The following is a 16,483-nucleotide window of genomic DNA, read 5'->3' as shown; positions in this document are numbered from 1 at the left end:
TGAGTGGATCAAGTGAGGGGAGAAGAGTAGGAAATGAAGTCAAAGAGATAATGGAGGCCAGATCACGTCAGGCTATGAGCCATGGTAAGGAGTTTGGTTTTTACCCTGAATTGGACAGAAAGTCCCTGAAAGGTTCTGAACAGAATGAATATGACTTACTTTTAATTTTTTTAATTCTATATTTGAGAGCGAGAGAGAGAGAGAGCAGGAGAGGGGCAGAGAGATGGGGGAAGAATCTGAGGCAGGCTCCAGGCTCTGAGCTGTCGGCACAGCGCCCAGTGCGGGGCTCGAACTCACAAGCAGTGAGGTCACGACCTGAGCCGAAGTCGGATGCTCAACCAACTGGGCCACCCAGGCGGCCCATATGACTTACATTTTAAAGGATCCCTTGGTTGGGGCACCAGGTTGGCTCAGTTGGTTAAGTGTCTGACTCTTGGTCATGACCTGTGGGCTCAGGTCATTATCTCACCGTTTGCGGGTTTGAGCGCCACATTGGGCTCTGCGCCGATGGCATAGAGCCTGCTTGGGATTCTCTCTCCCTCTGTCTCTGCCCCCCCGCCTCTGTCTCTCAAAAATAAATAAATAAACATTTAAAAAAAATTTTATAAAAAAGGATCCCTTGGTTGCTGCAAAAAGAACAGACTAAGAGGAGCAAGGGAAGAAACAAGAGCAGTTAGGAACCTACTTGGGCAATTCTGTGAAGTAAGGATGGAGGCTCGGCTCGGAACGGTAGCGGGTAGAGGTAGTCATGGTTGGTTGGATACTGATGACGACAGCAAACTACCCAAGATTTGCTAATGAATCAGATGTAGAATGTACTAGAGACCAAAGATGACAGTCAGATTTTTGTTCCGATCGATTAGCAGCATGTGCTTGCTGAGATGGGGAAGGTGATGGGAGAGGCAGTTTGTGGGGGACGGTTGTAGGGAGATTAGGAGATCAGTTTTGGACAAGTTAACTTTGAAAGATTTGTTCACTGTCCATGTGGCAGCGTCACGGCGGCCATGTAAGGGAGAGAATAGACCTGGAATCGTAAATGGGGAACTTTAGCGTCTGGATGGTATTTAAAGCACGGACGCTAGCTGTGATCACCAGTGTGATGAGTGATGATAGCAAAGAGATTCAGGGACCAGCCTGGGATAGTCAGTTTGGTTATGAGAAGGATGAAGAAGCAACTTTCCTGAGGTGAGAGGGGGATGAGTGGAATGACCAGGAGAGTGCACTGTGGGAGGAGACAAGTGGGAGGAGCACTTTGAGGAAGAGGCTGTGATCTGCTGTTTTAAAATGCTGCTGAGAGGTCAGATGGGATGGGCATCGGCCATTGTCTTCAGCAACATGGAGGTGGTCAGTGACTTAGTGAGAACAGTTAGCGGAGCTGTGGCGCGAAAGCCTGGTCCTGGAAGGTTTTCCCAGGAGGAACGGCCGTAGAGAAATTGGAGACCATGGGCTGCGCACTTCATCCATTAGTCGAGCTTAAAGAGAGAGAGGTAAATGAGGCTGTGGCTGAAGGTGAACAAAGGCAAGAGAGAATTTTCAAGATTTAAATAACGATACGTTTGTATGGCGAGGCTGCAGAAATGGTGGGTGGGGGGAAAAAGTGAAGATAGAGAAGAAATGGGAGGGAATTCTGATCACTTCAGTTTTATTAGGAAAATAGGAAGCCACATCATCAGCGGGAAGTCTCCCTGGGAGAGGAAATATTGGAGGCTGAAGAGAAAGTTGATGGTACGAGATGTGTTCTGGGAGAGTGTGTTGACAAGAGAAGGTGGTGTGGCGGTCAGGCAGCACTAAGACCCCGCTTGAGAATAACGACAATCATAGCATCAGGAGGGGCATGAAGTCATTGACCTGAAAAATTCTGTCAGGCCAGGTACACCATTAAAATATCTAGCTGTACATTAAAAAACACAAGGGTAGGGGGCGCCTGGGTGGCTCAGTCCATTAAGCATCCAACTTCAGCTCAGGTCATGATCTCACCATTCATGAGTTCGAGCCCCACATTGGGCTCTGTGCTGACAGCTTGAAGCCTGGAGCCTGCTTCGGATTCTGTGTCTCCCCCTCTCTCTGCCCCTCCCCTGCTTACACTCTCTCTCTCTCTCTGTCTCTCTCAAACATTTAAAATAAATAAATAGAATATCTAGCTGTATTTTCAAAACAAAAAATAATGCTCATTACATTTTAAATTCTTTACAGGCATATAAAGCAGTTGTTAATGATGCTACCATATTTAAACTTGAATTACCTTTGAAGCAGAAAGGGTAAGTCTTTAAAAATCATGTTTAAAATTCTTTCATTTTTTGGAGTGTCTTATACATTATTGAATATGCAAACTGTTAGGTTTGATTTTTGTTGTTTTGTTTTTACTTTAATGATTTTTGTTGCCGTTGAATATTAACAATTGTCTCACATTTTTGAGGGAAAAAACTGTCTTGAATTTTAATTTCATATTAAATTATCTCAAACGTTGATCTTATTTTTTTTTTTTAAGTGGAAAAATGTTCTGCTGACTTGACAAAATTTAAGAGGGCATCTGTCCTGTTTTCTTTATACATTGTGAAATATATAAAACACATAAACACTACATTTTCAGAATCTCTTCATATGGATATATAAAGGTCTTCCTCATTCATCCCTGCCCCCCGCGTTTTTTAACAAAAATTTTCAAATTTCTGTCACCTGTTGCTTTGTCAAATATATATCTCTGTATACATCATCAGTCAGCTTTTTAAATGGATTTCAAAAGAAATTTCAGGCACAAGTAACTTTCGCTCCCTGAACACTTCAGCAGACGGTCATGAATTGAATATGGTGTCGGTATATGTGTTCAGGTAAAATTTACATGCGGACAGATACAGAAATCCCAAGTGTCCGGTTCTGTGAGACCTGACAAATGCCTGCACCCCTGGTACGATGGACCGGATGTTCATCATCCTCAAGAATCTCCTCAGACCCGTTTCCCTGTCAGTCCTACCCCGTCCTCTTCCAGAGACAGCCATTCTGATGATTTCGGCCGAGATTAGTTTTGCCTCATCTGGGACTTGATATAAATGGAATCATACAATAGGCACTTCTTTTTGTAAAGCTTCTTTGAGTGCAGCGTAGTGGTGTTGAGATTCAGGTGTGTACCGGCATATCACAGTGGCTCGTTTCCCACACTCCCACCAGTGAAGTCAGGGCGTGCTAGCCGATCCACGTTCTTACCAGCCAGTTAGAGTTGTCATTTTAATTTCAGTCGTTGTAGAGTTTGTAGTGACTGTCTCATTATGGTTTCGGCTCCATTTCCTTGTGACTATTGTTGTGGAGCACATTTTCGTGTATCATTTCACCTTCTTATATTAAAATTTTTTTTAATGTTTATTTTTGAGAAAGTGAGAGAGCATGAGCACAGGGGAGGGGCAGAGAGAGAGGGAGACAGAGGATCCACGCAGGCTCCAGGCTCTGAGCTGTCAGCACAGAGCTGTCAGCCTGGTGTGGGGCTTGATCTCATGAACTGTGAGATCATGACTTGAGTTGTTCAGATGCTTAACTGACTGAACCACCCAGGCGCCCCTAGCCTTCTTATATTTTCCTTTATAAAGTATCTTTTTTGTCTGTTTGGTTTTTTTTTTTTTTTGGTTTTTTTTTGTTTTTTTGTTTTTTTTCCCACTGCATTGTTCCTTTTTCTTAGTGAGCTATAACAGTTCTTACGTATTCTTTGAAATATAGATCATTTGAGAGATATGTGCTTTTCTTTTATGGTTTTTTGCTTTTTATGTTTCATCTAGAAAACTTCATTTACCTCTACCCCTGAGACATGAAGATAATCTCTTTTGTTTCTTCTAGAAGCTTTATCATTTTAGCTTTCATAAATGTGAAAGTTCTAGGTTCTTAGTTCTAGGATCCATCTTAAATTAATGATTATGTATAGTGTAAGTCAGCGGTTAAATCTGACTTTTTTTCTTTTCCACATGGGTAACAAGTGGTTCTTTCACCATTTATTGGAATTACTTTCCCTCCCCACTGCATTGCTTTGGGACCTTTTGTCAAAATCAAATCACTCAAAAATATGTACGTTGGGGCGCTCAGGTGGCCCAGTCGGTTAAGTATCTCACTCTTGGTTTCGACTCAGGTCATGATCCTATAGTTCGTGACATGGAGTCCCACATCAGGCTCTGTGCTGACAATGCAGAGCCTGCTTGGGATTCTCTCTCTCCCTCTCTCCCTGACCCTTCCCACTCTCACTCTATTTCTCTTCTGTCTCTCTCTCAAAATAAATAAACTTTGTAACTTTTTTTTTTTGAGAGAGAGAGAGAAAGAGAGCGAGCATGAGCGGGGGAAGGGCAAAGAGAGAGGGAGATACATAATCTGAAGCAGGTTCCAGGCTCTGAGCTGTCAGCACAGAGCCTGACGCGGGGCTCAAACCGGTGAACCACGAGTTCATGACCTGAGCCGAAGTCGGATGCCCAACTGACTGAGCCACCCAGGCCCCCTCAAAATAAATAAACTTTAAAACGAAATATGTTTGTATTTCTGGGCTCTCTATTCTATTCCATTGATTTGTTTAGGTATTCTTAGGCCATTATTATATAGTCATAATTAATATAGTTCTGTAGTAAGTTTTAAAGTCAGGTAGTATAATTTATCTGTAGGTAAACAGTTGATTTTAGTATATTGATCTTATATCCTGTTACCTTGTGGAAGTTATTAGTTCTTATAGTTGTTTTGCAGATTTCTTAAGGTTTTCCTGTGTAAATAATCATGTAATCTGTAAATATACAAGTTTTATATCTTCCTTTCTGATTTTTATACCACTTACTTTTCTTGCCTTGATAAACTGGTTAGGATTATAAGTACATTTTTAGATAAATGTAGTTACAGTGGGCATCCCTGTCATTTTGGCAAGCTGGAGCAGAAAGCCTTTAATATTTCATCACTAATTACAAAGTTAGCTGAGGGTTTTTCATAGATGCCCTTAATTAGATTGCTTTTTATTCCTAGCTTGCTAAAAGTTTTGATAATAAATCAATGGGTATTGACTTTTATTAAATAATTTTTTTCTGTGTTGAAATGCTTAAGGTTTTTTTTTTTCTTTCCTGTATTCTTCTGATGTGGTGAATACATTGGTTACTTAAAAAAAAACAAAAACAAAAACATTTATGGGGCGCCTGGGTGGCTGAGTTGGTTAAGCGGCCGACTTTGGCTCAGGTCGTGATCTCACCATTCACGAGTTCGAGCCCCGCGTCAGGCTCTGTGCTGATAGCTCGGAGCCTGGAGCCTGCTTCTGTTTCTGTGTCTCCCTCTCTCTCTGCCCCTCTTCTGCACTCTCTCTTTCAAAAATAAACATTTAAAAAATTTTGTTTTTATTTGTACACAAATGTTTGTAGCAGCATTATTCTTAATAGCCTTCCACAAAAGGACAACCCAAATGCCCATTGTCTGGTGAAGGGGTAAGCAGAATATGGTACAGCCATGCAGTGGGCTGTCCTTGAGCCATAAAATGGAATGAGGATCTGATACATGCTACAACATGAATGAAGCCCTGAGAAGTGCTAAGTGGAATAGGCCGCACACAAAAGGACAAATATTGTGTGATTCCACTTACATAAGGTATCTGGAATAGGCAGGTCCATTAATAAAGTAGAGTAGATATCTGCTGGGACTTGGTGGGGGTGGGGAGAGGGAACTGGGAAGTTACCGTTTAATGGATGTAGGGTTTCTGTGTAGGGCAGTGAACAAGTTTTGGGTACGGATAGTGGCGATATTTGCAGAACATTTTGAATGTACTTACTGCCACTGGATTGTAAACTTAGAAATGATTAAAACAGTAAATGTTTTTTACCACAATAAAAAGGTAAATATTTTTTAAAAGGAATGAACCAGCAATATGTGCTATGATATGGACGAATCTTAAAAACATTATCCTAATTTTAAAAAGTCAGTCACCAGAGAGCACACACTGTATGATTCCCTTTATATGAGGTGTTCAGAGAAAGGAGATCCATAAAGATAAAAGGTAGAATACTTGTAACCAGCGCTGGGAGGGAGGGGTGGCTGGAGAATGGCATTTGGCTAATGAGTGTGGGGTTTCTTTTGTAGGTAATGAAAATGTTTTAAAATTTTATTATGGTGGTTGCACAAGTTTATAGATATACTTAAAAACTTCGACTTGCATACTTTAAATGGATGAACTGCATGGTATGTGAATTATATCTTAGTAATAACAAGCTTAAATAGATAAGTGATAGGGAACAAATAATACACATTAATGAACAAATAGGTGGAAATTGTTACCGAGAAAAGGTAACATGTCTATAGCAATATGTAATTGGAATTAGAGCAGAAAAGGGGACATAAGCAGTATTTGAAGAGTTATTGGCCATAAATTTCCAGAATTGATGAAAGCTGCCAACTCTTAGATTCTCTTTGAGTCCCAAGGAAGATAAATACAAATTAAATCAGTACGTCATAGTGAAACAGCTGGAAAACTGAAAAGAAACAAAAAAGCCCTAAAACAGCCCCAGGAGAGGAAATGACACGCTGCCTTCCCAGAGTCAAGGATGAAGGACTGACCTCTGTCTTCCCAGCAGGGTGAATTGGAGGAAGGGAGATGATGGATCGCTGCAGACTTGGCAGGAGTTCATGCGGGAGCTAGGCACTGGCAGTGCGGGTAGATGAAGGTAGAGGGATGGGAAGTAAGTTAGTGGTCTTCCCACTGGCCCATGTCTACATCAAAACCTTTCTAGCGAGTGCCAGTTAGCCTTAAAGGAAATGCGTTCTTCAGCCCTCCGCTTCCGCATCTGCTCTTTTCTAAACTGGCGCCCTCTGGTGGAAGTATCGTTACAATTTGCCCTTTCCACTTCTCCCCACAATTAGTCTTCCCTGCTGTGCAAAGAGAGGTGCACCTCTCCTTATTCTTAGTATGGTGTGTTGCCTTGAAACATAAAAAGCCGCCTTGGTCGGTTAGATGATCGGCTCTTGATTTCAGCTCAGGTCATGATCTCACAGTTCGTGGGATTGAGCCCCACATCAGACTCCGTGCTCAGTGCAGAGACTGCCTGGAATTCTCACGCTCTCTCTCAAAATAAATAAATAAACATTTAAAAAAGCCTCCGAGTTGCGTAAGAAAGGAATATTTTGAAATATTGGTATTGATGTACAGAAAATGGATTCTTTTTTTTTTTTTTTAAGTTTAGTTATTTGTTTTGAGCGAGAGAAAGAGCACAAGTGGGGTAGGAGCAGAGAGAGATGGAGAGAGAATTCCAAGCAGGCTCTGTGCTGTCAGAGCCCTGTGTAGGGGCTCAAACTCACAAATCGTGAGATCATGACCTGAGCTGAGGTCAAGAGTCCGATGCTTAACCAGCTGAACCATCCAGGCACCCCCGAGAAATGAATTTCTTACAACTAAGTATCAGATCCTTTTGCAAGTCATAGGGTGTCCAGTTCTTTGCTTTCCACACAATTGATGGCTAGTTTGATGCATTATTAAAAATAACCTTTGGTGTTAGATCTGTATGTATTTTTTAAGCCAGTAACCCGGAAGGTTCTCAACAAGTTGAGTGACATCAGAAAAACTTCCTGTCTCATGTACTTACTTATGAGAATAAGATCGTTCAGGACAGATATATATTTATAAAGATAAAAAAGTAGAAATAAAAGTAATTTCTGGGTTCATAAGTTGGAGGGAAAAGTTTCATCTCCCTCAGTAAGAGTTGACACAAACAGTAACGTACTGCCTATGTTTTATACGTACAGGCATTACAAGTTTGTTATTTTGGAAAGTTGTGTACTTAAAATAATTTGGTTAATTCAATTCTGGGAAAATAACATGTAAGTTTTATATACACGAATTTTGAAATGTTGAATTTAAATTTATTTCCTACATAGTTTAGAGAAGTAAGATAAAGAACTTTAAAGCATAAAAATATAGTACACTGGCTTTTAAGTTTTGTTGGCAAAGTAAAATAGAGTTAAAAGTTCTTCATTGTTTAAGAGAAGTTTGTTTACAGTTTTTGAAAATGGATGATGGTAGATATCACATAACGAATTTAAGTTACATTGGATACATTTCAGAGAATGAAGTAACTTTTTTCTTGACATATTAATAATGAAAAGTTTTTAATGTTAACTTAAAAATATGCAAGGACTTACATACTTTTTCAGAAGTATTTAGCAAGTAAGTACCTGAAGAAAAGTTTTTAAAGATTATTGACAAGGCTACCGGTAGACAGGCCCTCACCCAGGATACAGACTACTTCGAGGTTTCCCTCTCAGGGCCCTGCAGGCCCTGGGAACCTGAGATGAGGGCCTCCTTAAGTTATGCCCCCTCATTGTCTTGCTCATGAAAAATTGGCTCTAGAAAAAATATTTGCAGGGAGCACCTGGGTGTCCCAGTCGGTTGGACTTCGGACTCTTGATCTAGGATCAGGACATGATCTCATGGTTCATGGGTTTGAGCCCCATGTCAGTCTCTGCACTGACAGTGTGGAGCCTGCTTGGGATTCTCTTTCTCCTTCTTTGTCTCTCTGCCCCTCCCCTGCTCTTGTTCATTCTCTCTCTCTCTCTCTCAAAAATAAACGGTGAAAAAAAAATATTTGTAGATACCAGTCACTTTTCATCAACTGCTTTTATTTTGTTTTTTAGGGTGGGATTAAAAACTCAGCCTGAATCAAAATGCCCTGAGCTGCTTGCCAATTACTGTGACATGTTGTTAAGAAAAACACCATTAAGCAAAAAACTAACCTCTGAAGAGATTGAAGCAAAGCTTAAAGAAGTGGTACATATCTTTTTTTTATTACAGAAATTTAAATTATCTTACTTTGAATTTGTGTTTTGCTTGTAAGACTTTCTGTGATAGCATCACGTTTTTTAAAATGTTTATCTATGAGCAGCTAATACGAAATTTTACAATGTAAGATCTCTATAGGGCAGTTGTTTTTCTTCCTGGAAGTTTTTACTTTGTAGCTTCTAGAAAGGAAAATAGATTTAATTCTTCCCCCTTCTTGATTGTTTTCAAGGAATTCAGTGCCAGCTTCTATTAAAGGACAAAGAAGGGGGAATTGGGGCTGATGGTGTTTGGAATGGCAGTGGAGAGACTAGGAGTTTTTCACCTCTTTCTTTTTGTGAGAGCCCAGGATAGGTGTTTCAACACCAGTGAGTGAAGGGAAGAGTTAGTTGCTTTCATTTTTGTATCCTGGCTGTTAGTGTAATATGCTGTAAGTCCAGGAATACAGAGAGGAAGAAAAACAAGAAGTAAAAGTAGAGAATATAGACAATAGAAGATGAGTGTCAGAAAAAAAGTGAAAAGATTTTACAGAAGAGAAAATTGGGGGAGAACCCTTAATTTTCATGTAAAGTTTTATTACGTTGCATATGAAATCTGGAAATTTGATGTTTATAGAAACTAAAAGGTTATTTGATTACAGTCTCAGATTTGCTAATTGTTTAGTAAAATAGTGTGTCAGGACTGGTTATTTTTCAGACACGGGCAGTTCAGTAGACCTCTCTCTGTATATACTCATGTAAATTTCTGGACTTTGACATTGGGGGATATGGAAAGGGCTCAGTGAGAGAGGTGGCGAAGAGTGCACATGAATTGAAAGTAACTCTGTTTTCTGTACAGCTGTTGGTACTTAAATACGTACAAAATAAAGACGTTTTTATGAGATATCACAAAGCTCATTTGACGCGACGTCTTATATTAGACATCTCTGCTGATAGTGAAATTGAAGAGAATATGGTAGAGTGGCTAAGAGTAAGTAAATTTTTTAATATTTGTTTTCCTTACTATAGCACATGGTTCTTATGTGTGCTCAAGTGATGTTGTTAGTGTTGAAGAAGTAGGGGACATTTTATAAGAACATGGCATCAATTGTGTAAAATAGGTATCTAATAAAGTATATTTTCTTAATAAAGACTTTTAGTGAAACACCTTTGCTCTTGTTGTGCTTTTGATATTTTGCTCTTTTCTATTTCCACTTCCATTTGAACTGACCTTATTAAATGGTTTATAGGACAGATCATTACATTGTTAAGGTATTTTTAGTAGTAAATGCGTAACTGTAAGTAAAGGCTTTTGTATAGGCAAAAGAACCAATATGTAAAAGACGATGGTTTATTTAGGGTAATCACTGCTAATTTAGTCATAACTAAATTCTCATATCAAAATATTTTAAGTCTGTTCCTGTCAGTTCACTGTAATGAATATCTTTTACTTATATATATGGTGTTAATGATTTATAATATGATTTTATTAATACATAGCAAGATTGTATATAGTGTGTGTAGTTATATATATATTTTATATATATGTCTTTCATTTATATATGTATTTCAAAATACACACTTACACATTGCCCTGCTTTGCATGATACTTACAGGATAGTAAAAATTACCCTGCAAACCGACAGTGTGCAAAATGATCTTAATATTAACAGTCAGTGGGGAAAATTATTTTGTGACTGAGAAATTTCTGTCAAAACATTAGAAACTCTTTGTTATAAATATATAGGAAGAAGGGGCACCTGGATGGGTCAGTCACTTAAGCATCTGACTTCAGCTCAGGGCATGATCTCTCGGTTCGTGAGTTCAACCCTTGCATCAGGCCCTATGCTGACAGCTCAAAGCCTGAGTCTGCTTTAGATTCTGTGTCTCCACCGCTCTCTGCCCCTCCCCCATTCACACTCTGTCTCTCTTTCAGAAAAATACATTTAAAAAATTAAAAATAAATATATAGGAACAAATTTGTAAATGAATATGTATTTAGTATACTGTAATTTATAACAAACTTTCATAAACATAAAGTACTACTATTTCTCTGTAGAAACTTAATACTGCTTAGGAAATTATTTGCAATTCATATGTCCAGTTTCATATCTAGAATATATAAAGAACTCTTACAACTCACCAGTGAAAAGTTAAAAATGGGCAAAGGATTAAAATAGACATTTCTTCACAGAAGATATTCAGATGGCCAATAAGTGTATTAAAGATGTTCGACATCATTAGTCATTAGGGAAATGCAAATCAAAGCCACAATGAGATACTTTCCTCCTCCTTTCCTCCCTAGGGAAGCTAAAATTAAAAAGACAGTAACAAGTGTTGGCGAGGAAGAGGAGAAATCGGAATCTCATGCTTTGCTGATGAGAATATAAATTGGTGCAGTCACTTTGGAAAACTCTGGCAGTTGCTCAAAAAGTTAAACAAAGTTGACCCAGCAGTTCTGTTCCTAAGTAACTCCGCTCAAGCGTATGACCACACAAAGCCTTGTCTATGAATGTTCGTAGCGGCATTATTAATAAGAGCCACAAAGTGGAAACGGCTCAAAGTGCTGTTCAGCTGATGAAAGGATAAGCGAAATGTGGATTAATCATACAATGGAATATTTCTTAGTAGTTAGGAGAAAGGTAGTACTGCCACATGCTACAACGTGAATGATTGTTGACATTGTCATGCTCAGTGAACGAATTCCATTACAAAGACCACCTAGTATACGATTCCCCTAATTGCCAATGTCCACCGTAGCCAAATCCATAGAGACTCTGTAAATACACTAAATACACTAAATCTATAGAGACTCTGTAAATACATTAGAACCTACTTAATTGTACACTGGAAAAGAGTGAGTTTTGTGACAGATGCATTATATCTCAGGAGAGCCGTCGTGTAAATGAAGGATCGTTTGACTAGCACGTGCCTTCTTGTCATGTGGCTTAGAACACAGAATGAGCATCATCCATGCGCCTGGGAGAGTTGTCATTGTCTCTGTAGGTTTGGGTCAGCTTCCAGCCTGTTGTTTTTGGGCGCTCAAGGTCGTGAAAGTTTTTGCTGGTGCCACTTCTGCAGCATCTTATCATTATTATTGTTATTATTGTCCCTGCTCCTTTTGTTTGTGCTGATAATTTGCCTTCACTAAGTTCCCCTGCCTTGTGTATTTAGTCTTCATCATTGGCAAGTATCAACATTACAACTTCAGATCGCTCTTCTAGAATTTCATTTAGGTTCTGTTTATTTTCATTTCCAGCTTTATTTTTATTTCTTTGGTGTGCTTTTATTATCTTCATTGGCCATTGAGCTCACTTGATTATCCATTTTTATAAAATGTCAAGTGGCTCTGTCACTGTGCTTTGCTTTCTGTGGGTGAACTGAATAAACAGATGACTAACAGATTTCGAAAGGCGGATGGTGATTGGTCACTGATGAGAAGTAAATTTGTGCATTACTCATATTTAATGTACGGTGATAACCGAAAGTTGAGCTGTGTTGTTGGGGGACTGGTGTGATTTAACTCTACTGTGGTGACTGATTCATGCACATTGAACTCATGCAGAGAAAGCCTGGGTTACCTGTATTCTCTTGTTTAGTTTTTAAGAATCAAATTTAAGAGATATTAGACTATGAATATTCTAATAAATAAATTTAATTTTATATTAAAGCTTCTATATATTATTGTTCATTACCTCTTTTGTCTTTGCTTTTCGTAGGAAGTTGGTATGCCCGCAGATTATGTAAATAAGCTTGCTAGAATGTTTCAGGACATAAAAGTGTCTGAAGATTTGAACCAAGCTTTTAAGGAAATGCACAAAAATAACAAATTGGCTTTACCAGGTATTATTTTAAAATTACATATATTATGTATATAGGCTTTCTTAAAGAGAATATCTTTGTTTTCCAGTAGATTAGAATTGAACCTTAGTAGTAATAGGTACAAAGATGTTACAAAGTCCACATTCCTTGAAGACATCTGGCAAAACAGAATTTAACAGAATTTAGATTCGTAATCTTTATTTTTATGTATGTATCTATATGTATGTATGTATTATTTTTAATAGCCACTACTCACTTGCCTGAGTTTTACAGGTTTCAGATCCAGTCACATGAAGAGAATAACTTCTTTTTTTTTTAAGTTTTATTTTTATTTAAATAATCTCTGCACTCAACATGGGGCTCATACTCACGACCCTGAGGTCGAGTCCCATGCTCCCCTGACTGACTGAATCAGGCAGGCGCCCCTCTAATCCTTTTTTTTTTTTTTTTAAGGCACCTTTAAATCTTTAGGGTTTTATTTTTCACCAAAGCTTATCCAGTATGTACATATTTAATTTCTTTTGAATTTTATCCATTTTCAAGTTTATTTACTTCATATTTCCCGATATTCCTACTTATAGCTGATTCGGTTAATATAAAAATTCTGAATGCTGGAGCATGGTCAAGAAGCTCTGAGAAAGTCTTTGTCTCCCTTCCTACTGAACTGGAGGATTTGATACCTGAAGTAGAAGAATTCTACAAAAAAAATCATAGTGGTAGAAAATTACATTGGCATCATCTCATGTCAAATGGAATTGTAAGTAGATGGTGTGTTAGTTCAGATATTGGTTTGACTGAAAGTACCAGGACTCCAAGTAAGAGTTGATTAAACAAGATAGATCTTTGTTTCTCTCCCGTGTGAAAGTTTGAACACGTGCAGTGGATCTAGTCCAGGAAGTCGTTAGGGACTTAGCTTCTGGTTGTATCACCATGGATTCTGCAGAATCCAGTGTGATGCCCACTGTGGCTGTCTTCCAGCCCAACAGGAAGGGAAAGATGAAAGTATTCCTTACTTTAGAAGCAACTTCTAGAAGTTTCCCCCATCATTTCCACTCACCTCTCATTGGGCAGAACTAGTCACAAGACCACATTTCGCTCCTTGAAAGCTGGAAGATGAGCCTTTAATTCTGGGCGGTCATTAAGGTCTGTTAAAATTGTTACTACTGTGTAGGAAAGGAAAAATGTATATTGGAAGACAACTGCCAGTCTTTTCCGTGGATAATCTCATGTAAGGAGAGTATTCTAGCAGGGAGGTGGTAATCATCCTGAAGAGATTCTTACCTTTATATTACTTTCTCTCTTGCAGATAACATTTAAGAATGAAGTAGGGCAATATGATTTGGAGGTAACAACATTTCAGCTGGCTGTGTTGTTTGCATGGAACCAAAGACCCAGAGAGAAAATCAGCTTTGAAAATCTAAAACTTGCAACTGAACTGCCTGACGCTGAGCTTAGAAGGACTTTATGGGTTTGTTTCATGTTTTTTTGTTTTTAAAGTGTATCCAGTTACATAGCAGGAAATATTTGATAGCTTGCTTATCATAAATTTATGAATTCATAACACTCTGCAAATGACCTTTAACCAAGAAAAAAAAAAACGCTAATGAGGTGTTAATACATTGATGAGGTATTCATGGTAAAAAAAGAAATTGAAAATAAGCAAGTTACCAAGATAATGAAAGAGGGGGAAAAAATGGAGAGTTGAGGTGCATGGGTGGTTCAGTCTGTTGAGCACCTGACTCTTGATCTCGGCTCAGGTCATGATTTCACGGTTCATGAGTTTGAGCCCCACGTCGGGCTGCGCTGGCACCATGGAGCCCGCTTGGGATTCCTTCTCTGCCCCTCCCTTACTCATGCTTGCTCGCTCTCAAAAATAAATAAATAAACTTAAAAAGCGGGGGGGGCGGGGTGGAGAGAAAGATTGAGTTGGTATTTCAGTCTTGCCTGTGAGGAATGTGACCAGAAATTTCATACTAAGAATGTGTTCAAAGATTTTATGACCAAAAATGCAAGAATTAGAAAACTTTGGTCTTTTCAGGGGCTTGTAAAATGTACTCATTAGTCTCCTGCTCATAGCTGCATGTTACCCCTACTCCATAGACCTCTTAGAAGTTCCAGAATAAATAATTGTCTAGAGAGAAATAGCTGGTGTGTCAGTGGCAAGTTGGTTTTGTTGAGCTCGTGTATGACCGATCCCTGCAGTCTCTGTCTTCCTGTGAAGGGATCATTTAGTGCTTCCCTCCTCGTGAGCTGCCCCCCGCCTTGTCCTTTCCTCGCCGTACATTCACAGTGTTGGACTGGTCGAGGCACCAGGCAGAAGTTGGTTGTGATTTTGTTAGCCATGTTGGAGAACTGATCTTGGTCTTTCATACCATTTATAGATGGTAATTGTGTTCTCTTTCTTCTTCATAGTCTTTAGTAGCTTTCCCAAAGCTCAAGCGGCAGGTTTTATTGTATGAACCTCAAGTCAACTCACCCAAAGACTTCACAGAAGGCACCCTCTTCTCGGTGAACCAGGAGTTCAGTTTAATGTAAGGCTGATGTTGGTTGATGTAAAATAAAAATGCCTTGTTTGACTTTGGTGTTTTATTGTTAGCAAAATGGTTGTTTTCCTTACTTTTAAGACCTATGTGTACCCTGACACCGCTCCAGGTTTCTGCCATTTAGTTGTTCATTAAACATACTGAGGACTGGAGATGTTCACTCGTTTATGTGTTTTTCATGGGTACATTTTGGTATCTGATGATACTGCTTTTCATCTTTAAGCATCCTTTTGCACTCTAAAGAAGCTCTATTCACAGAAATCACTTTTTCTCCTTAAGATCCATTTAGATAATAATGCTGAATAACAGCCCATATATTTCCAACTATCTCAGCTCTCTCGTGGCAATGTAAATTACATTAGCTTTGTTATTACAGGGCATGTTGTCACCCATATTTTATTAACTGAACCTTTGTTGTGTTTGGGGGAAATCCTACGGTTCATTTTAAAGCTATCTGTCGATTATTGGTAACTTTTCCTTTGAACAGTTCTAGTATAGTAGTCTTCAGAAAATTTCTATACCTTTTTTCTCAGACGTTGTTGCTGTAATATGTTTAAAAGGCCTTCCACTGTAAAATATTTCATTCAATGTTTTTTATAGAAAAAATGCAAAAGTTCAGAAAAGAGGTAAAATCAACTTGATTGGACGCTTGCAGCTCACTACAGAAAGGATGCGAGAAGAGGAGAATGAAGGGATAGTTCAGCTACGAATACTAAGAACCCAGGTTTGTGACGTTAAGACAGAATGTCTACGTCTTGAAAAAAATTGCATTTTTTTGGTATTTATTTGTTATTTAAATTTTAATGACTACACAGTACAGTATTGGTTTCAGAAATTTTTCTCTTTTTTTATCTTCAGATGTTAAAAAAAATTTTAAAGCATGTAGTAGGTATTCCACCTGTAACGAAGAACTAATTTTCACTTTACTGGAACTTAAAAATTGTATTGCTGACCTTATCTTAGCTGCTGCAAGAGATGTCTGTATGTCTTGGTGGCCTCTGGTAGATTTTTTTTTTTTTTTTAATGTTTATTATTTTGAAAGAGAGAGAGTTCAAGTACGGGAGGAGCAGAGAGAGAATCCCAAGCAGGCTCCATGCTTACAGTGCAGAGCCCTACGCAGGGCTCGATCCCACGACTGCAAGGTCACGATCTGAGCCAAAATGACGATCCGGACCCTTAACCAACTGAGCCACCCAGGTGCCACCTCCCCTCCCCCCCTCCCCACCGGTAGATTCTATTTGTTGGGCAAAACCTTGGTTTTAGGTTGTGTCTGCCTTTGACCATGACTGATTAACTGTGTGTCAGCAATAAGTTACAATTCTAGGATTGAAGTATTCAAATTCTTATGTAAGTTTTATAATTTCATTGTAGTGTGAAAT

The 16,483-nt window shown here is 38.8% G+C and overlaps 1 protein-coding gene across 1 annotated transcript in view; it reads left to right on the top strand.

The window, feature by feature from the left end:
- Positions 1 to 16,483, top strand: part of CUL5 (cullin 5) — a 96,147-nt gene that overhangs the window by 72,152 nt on the left and 7,512 nt on the right. Inside the window, exons 11-18 of the mRNA XM_053900536.1 lie at positions 2,194 to 2,258; positions 8,620 to 8,752; positions 9,599 to 9,730; positions 12,459 to 12,582; positions 13,143 to 13,318; positions 13,868 to 14,029; positions 14,974 to 15,092; positions 15,705 to 15,828. Of these exons, the coding sequence (XP_053756511.1) occupies positions 2,194 to 2,258; positions 8,620 to 8,752; positions 9,599 to 9,730; positions 12,459 to 12,582; positions 13,143 to 13,318; positions 13,868 to 14,029; positions 14,974 to 15,092; positions 15,705 to 15,828 (1,035 nt within the window). The remainder of the gene's footprint in view (positions 1 to 2,193; positions 2,259 to 8,619; positions 8,753 to 9,598; positions 9,731 to 12,458; positions 12,583 to 13,142; positions 13,319 to 13,867; positions 14,030 to 14,973; positions 15,093 to 15,704; positions 15,829 to 16,483) is intronic.

This window comes from Panthera pardus, unplaced genomic scaffold (assembly GCF_024362965.1).
Source record: "Panthera pardus isolate Hobbes unplaced genomic scaffold, ASM2436296v1 HiC_scaffold_12, whole genome shotgun sequence".
NCBI lineage: Eukaryota > Metazoa > Chordata > Mammalia > Carnivora > Felidae > Panthera > Panthera pardus.
The sequence above is the reverse complement of the archived record's forward strand: the minus strand, read 5'-3'. Positions and strand labels throughout refer to the sequence as shown.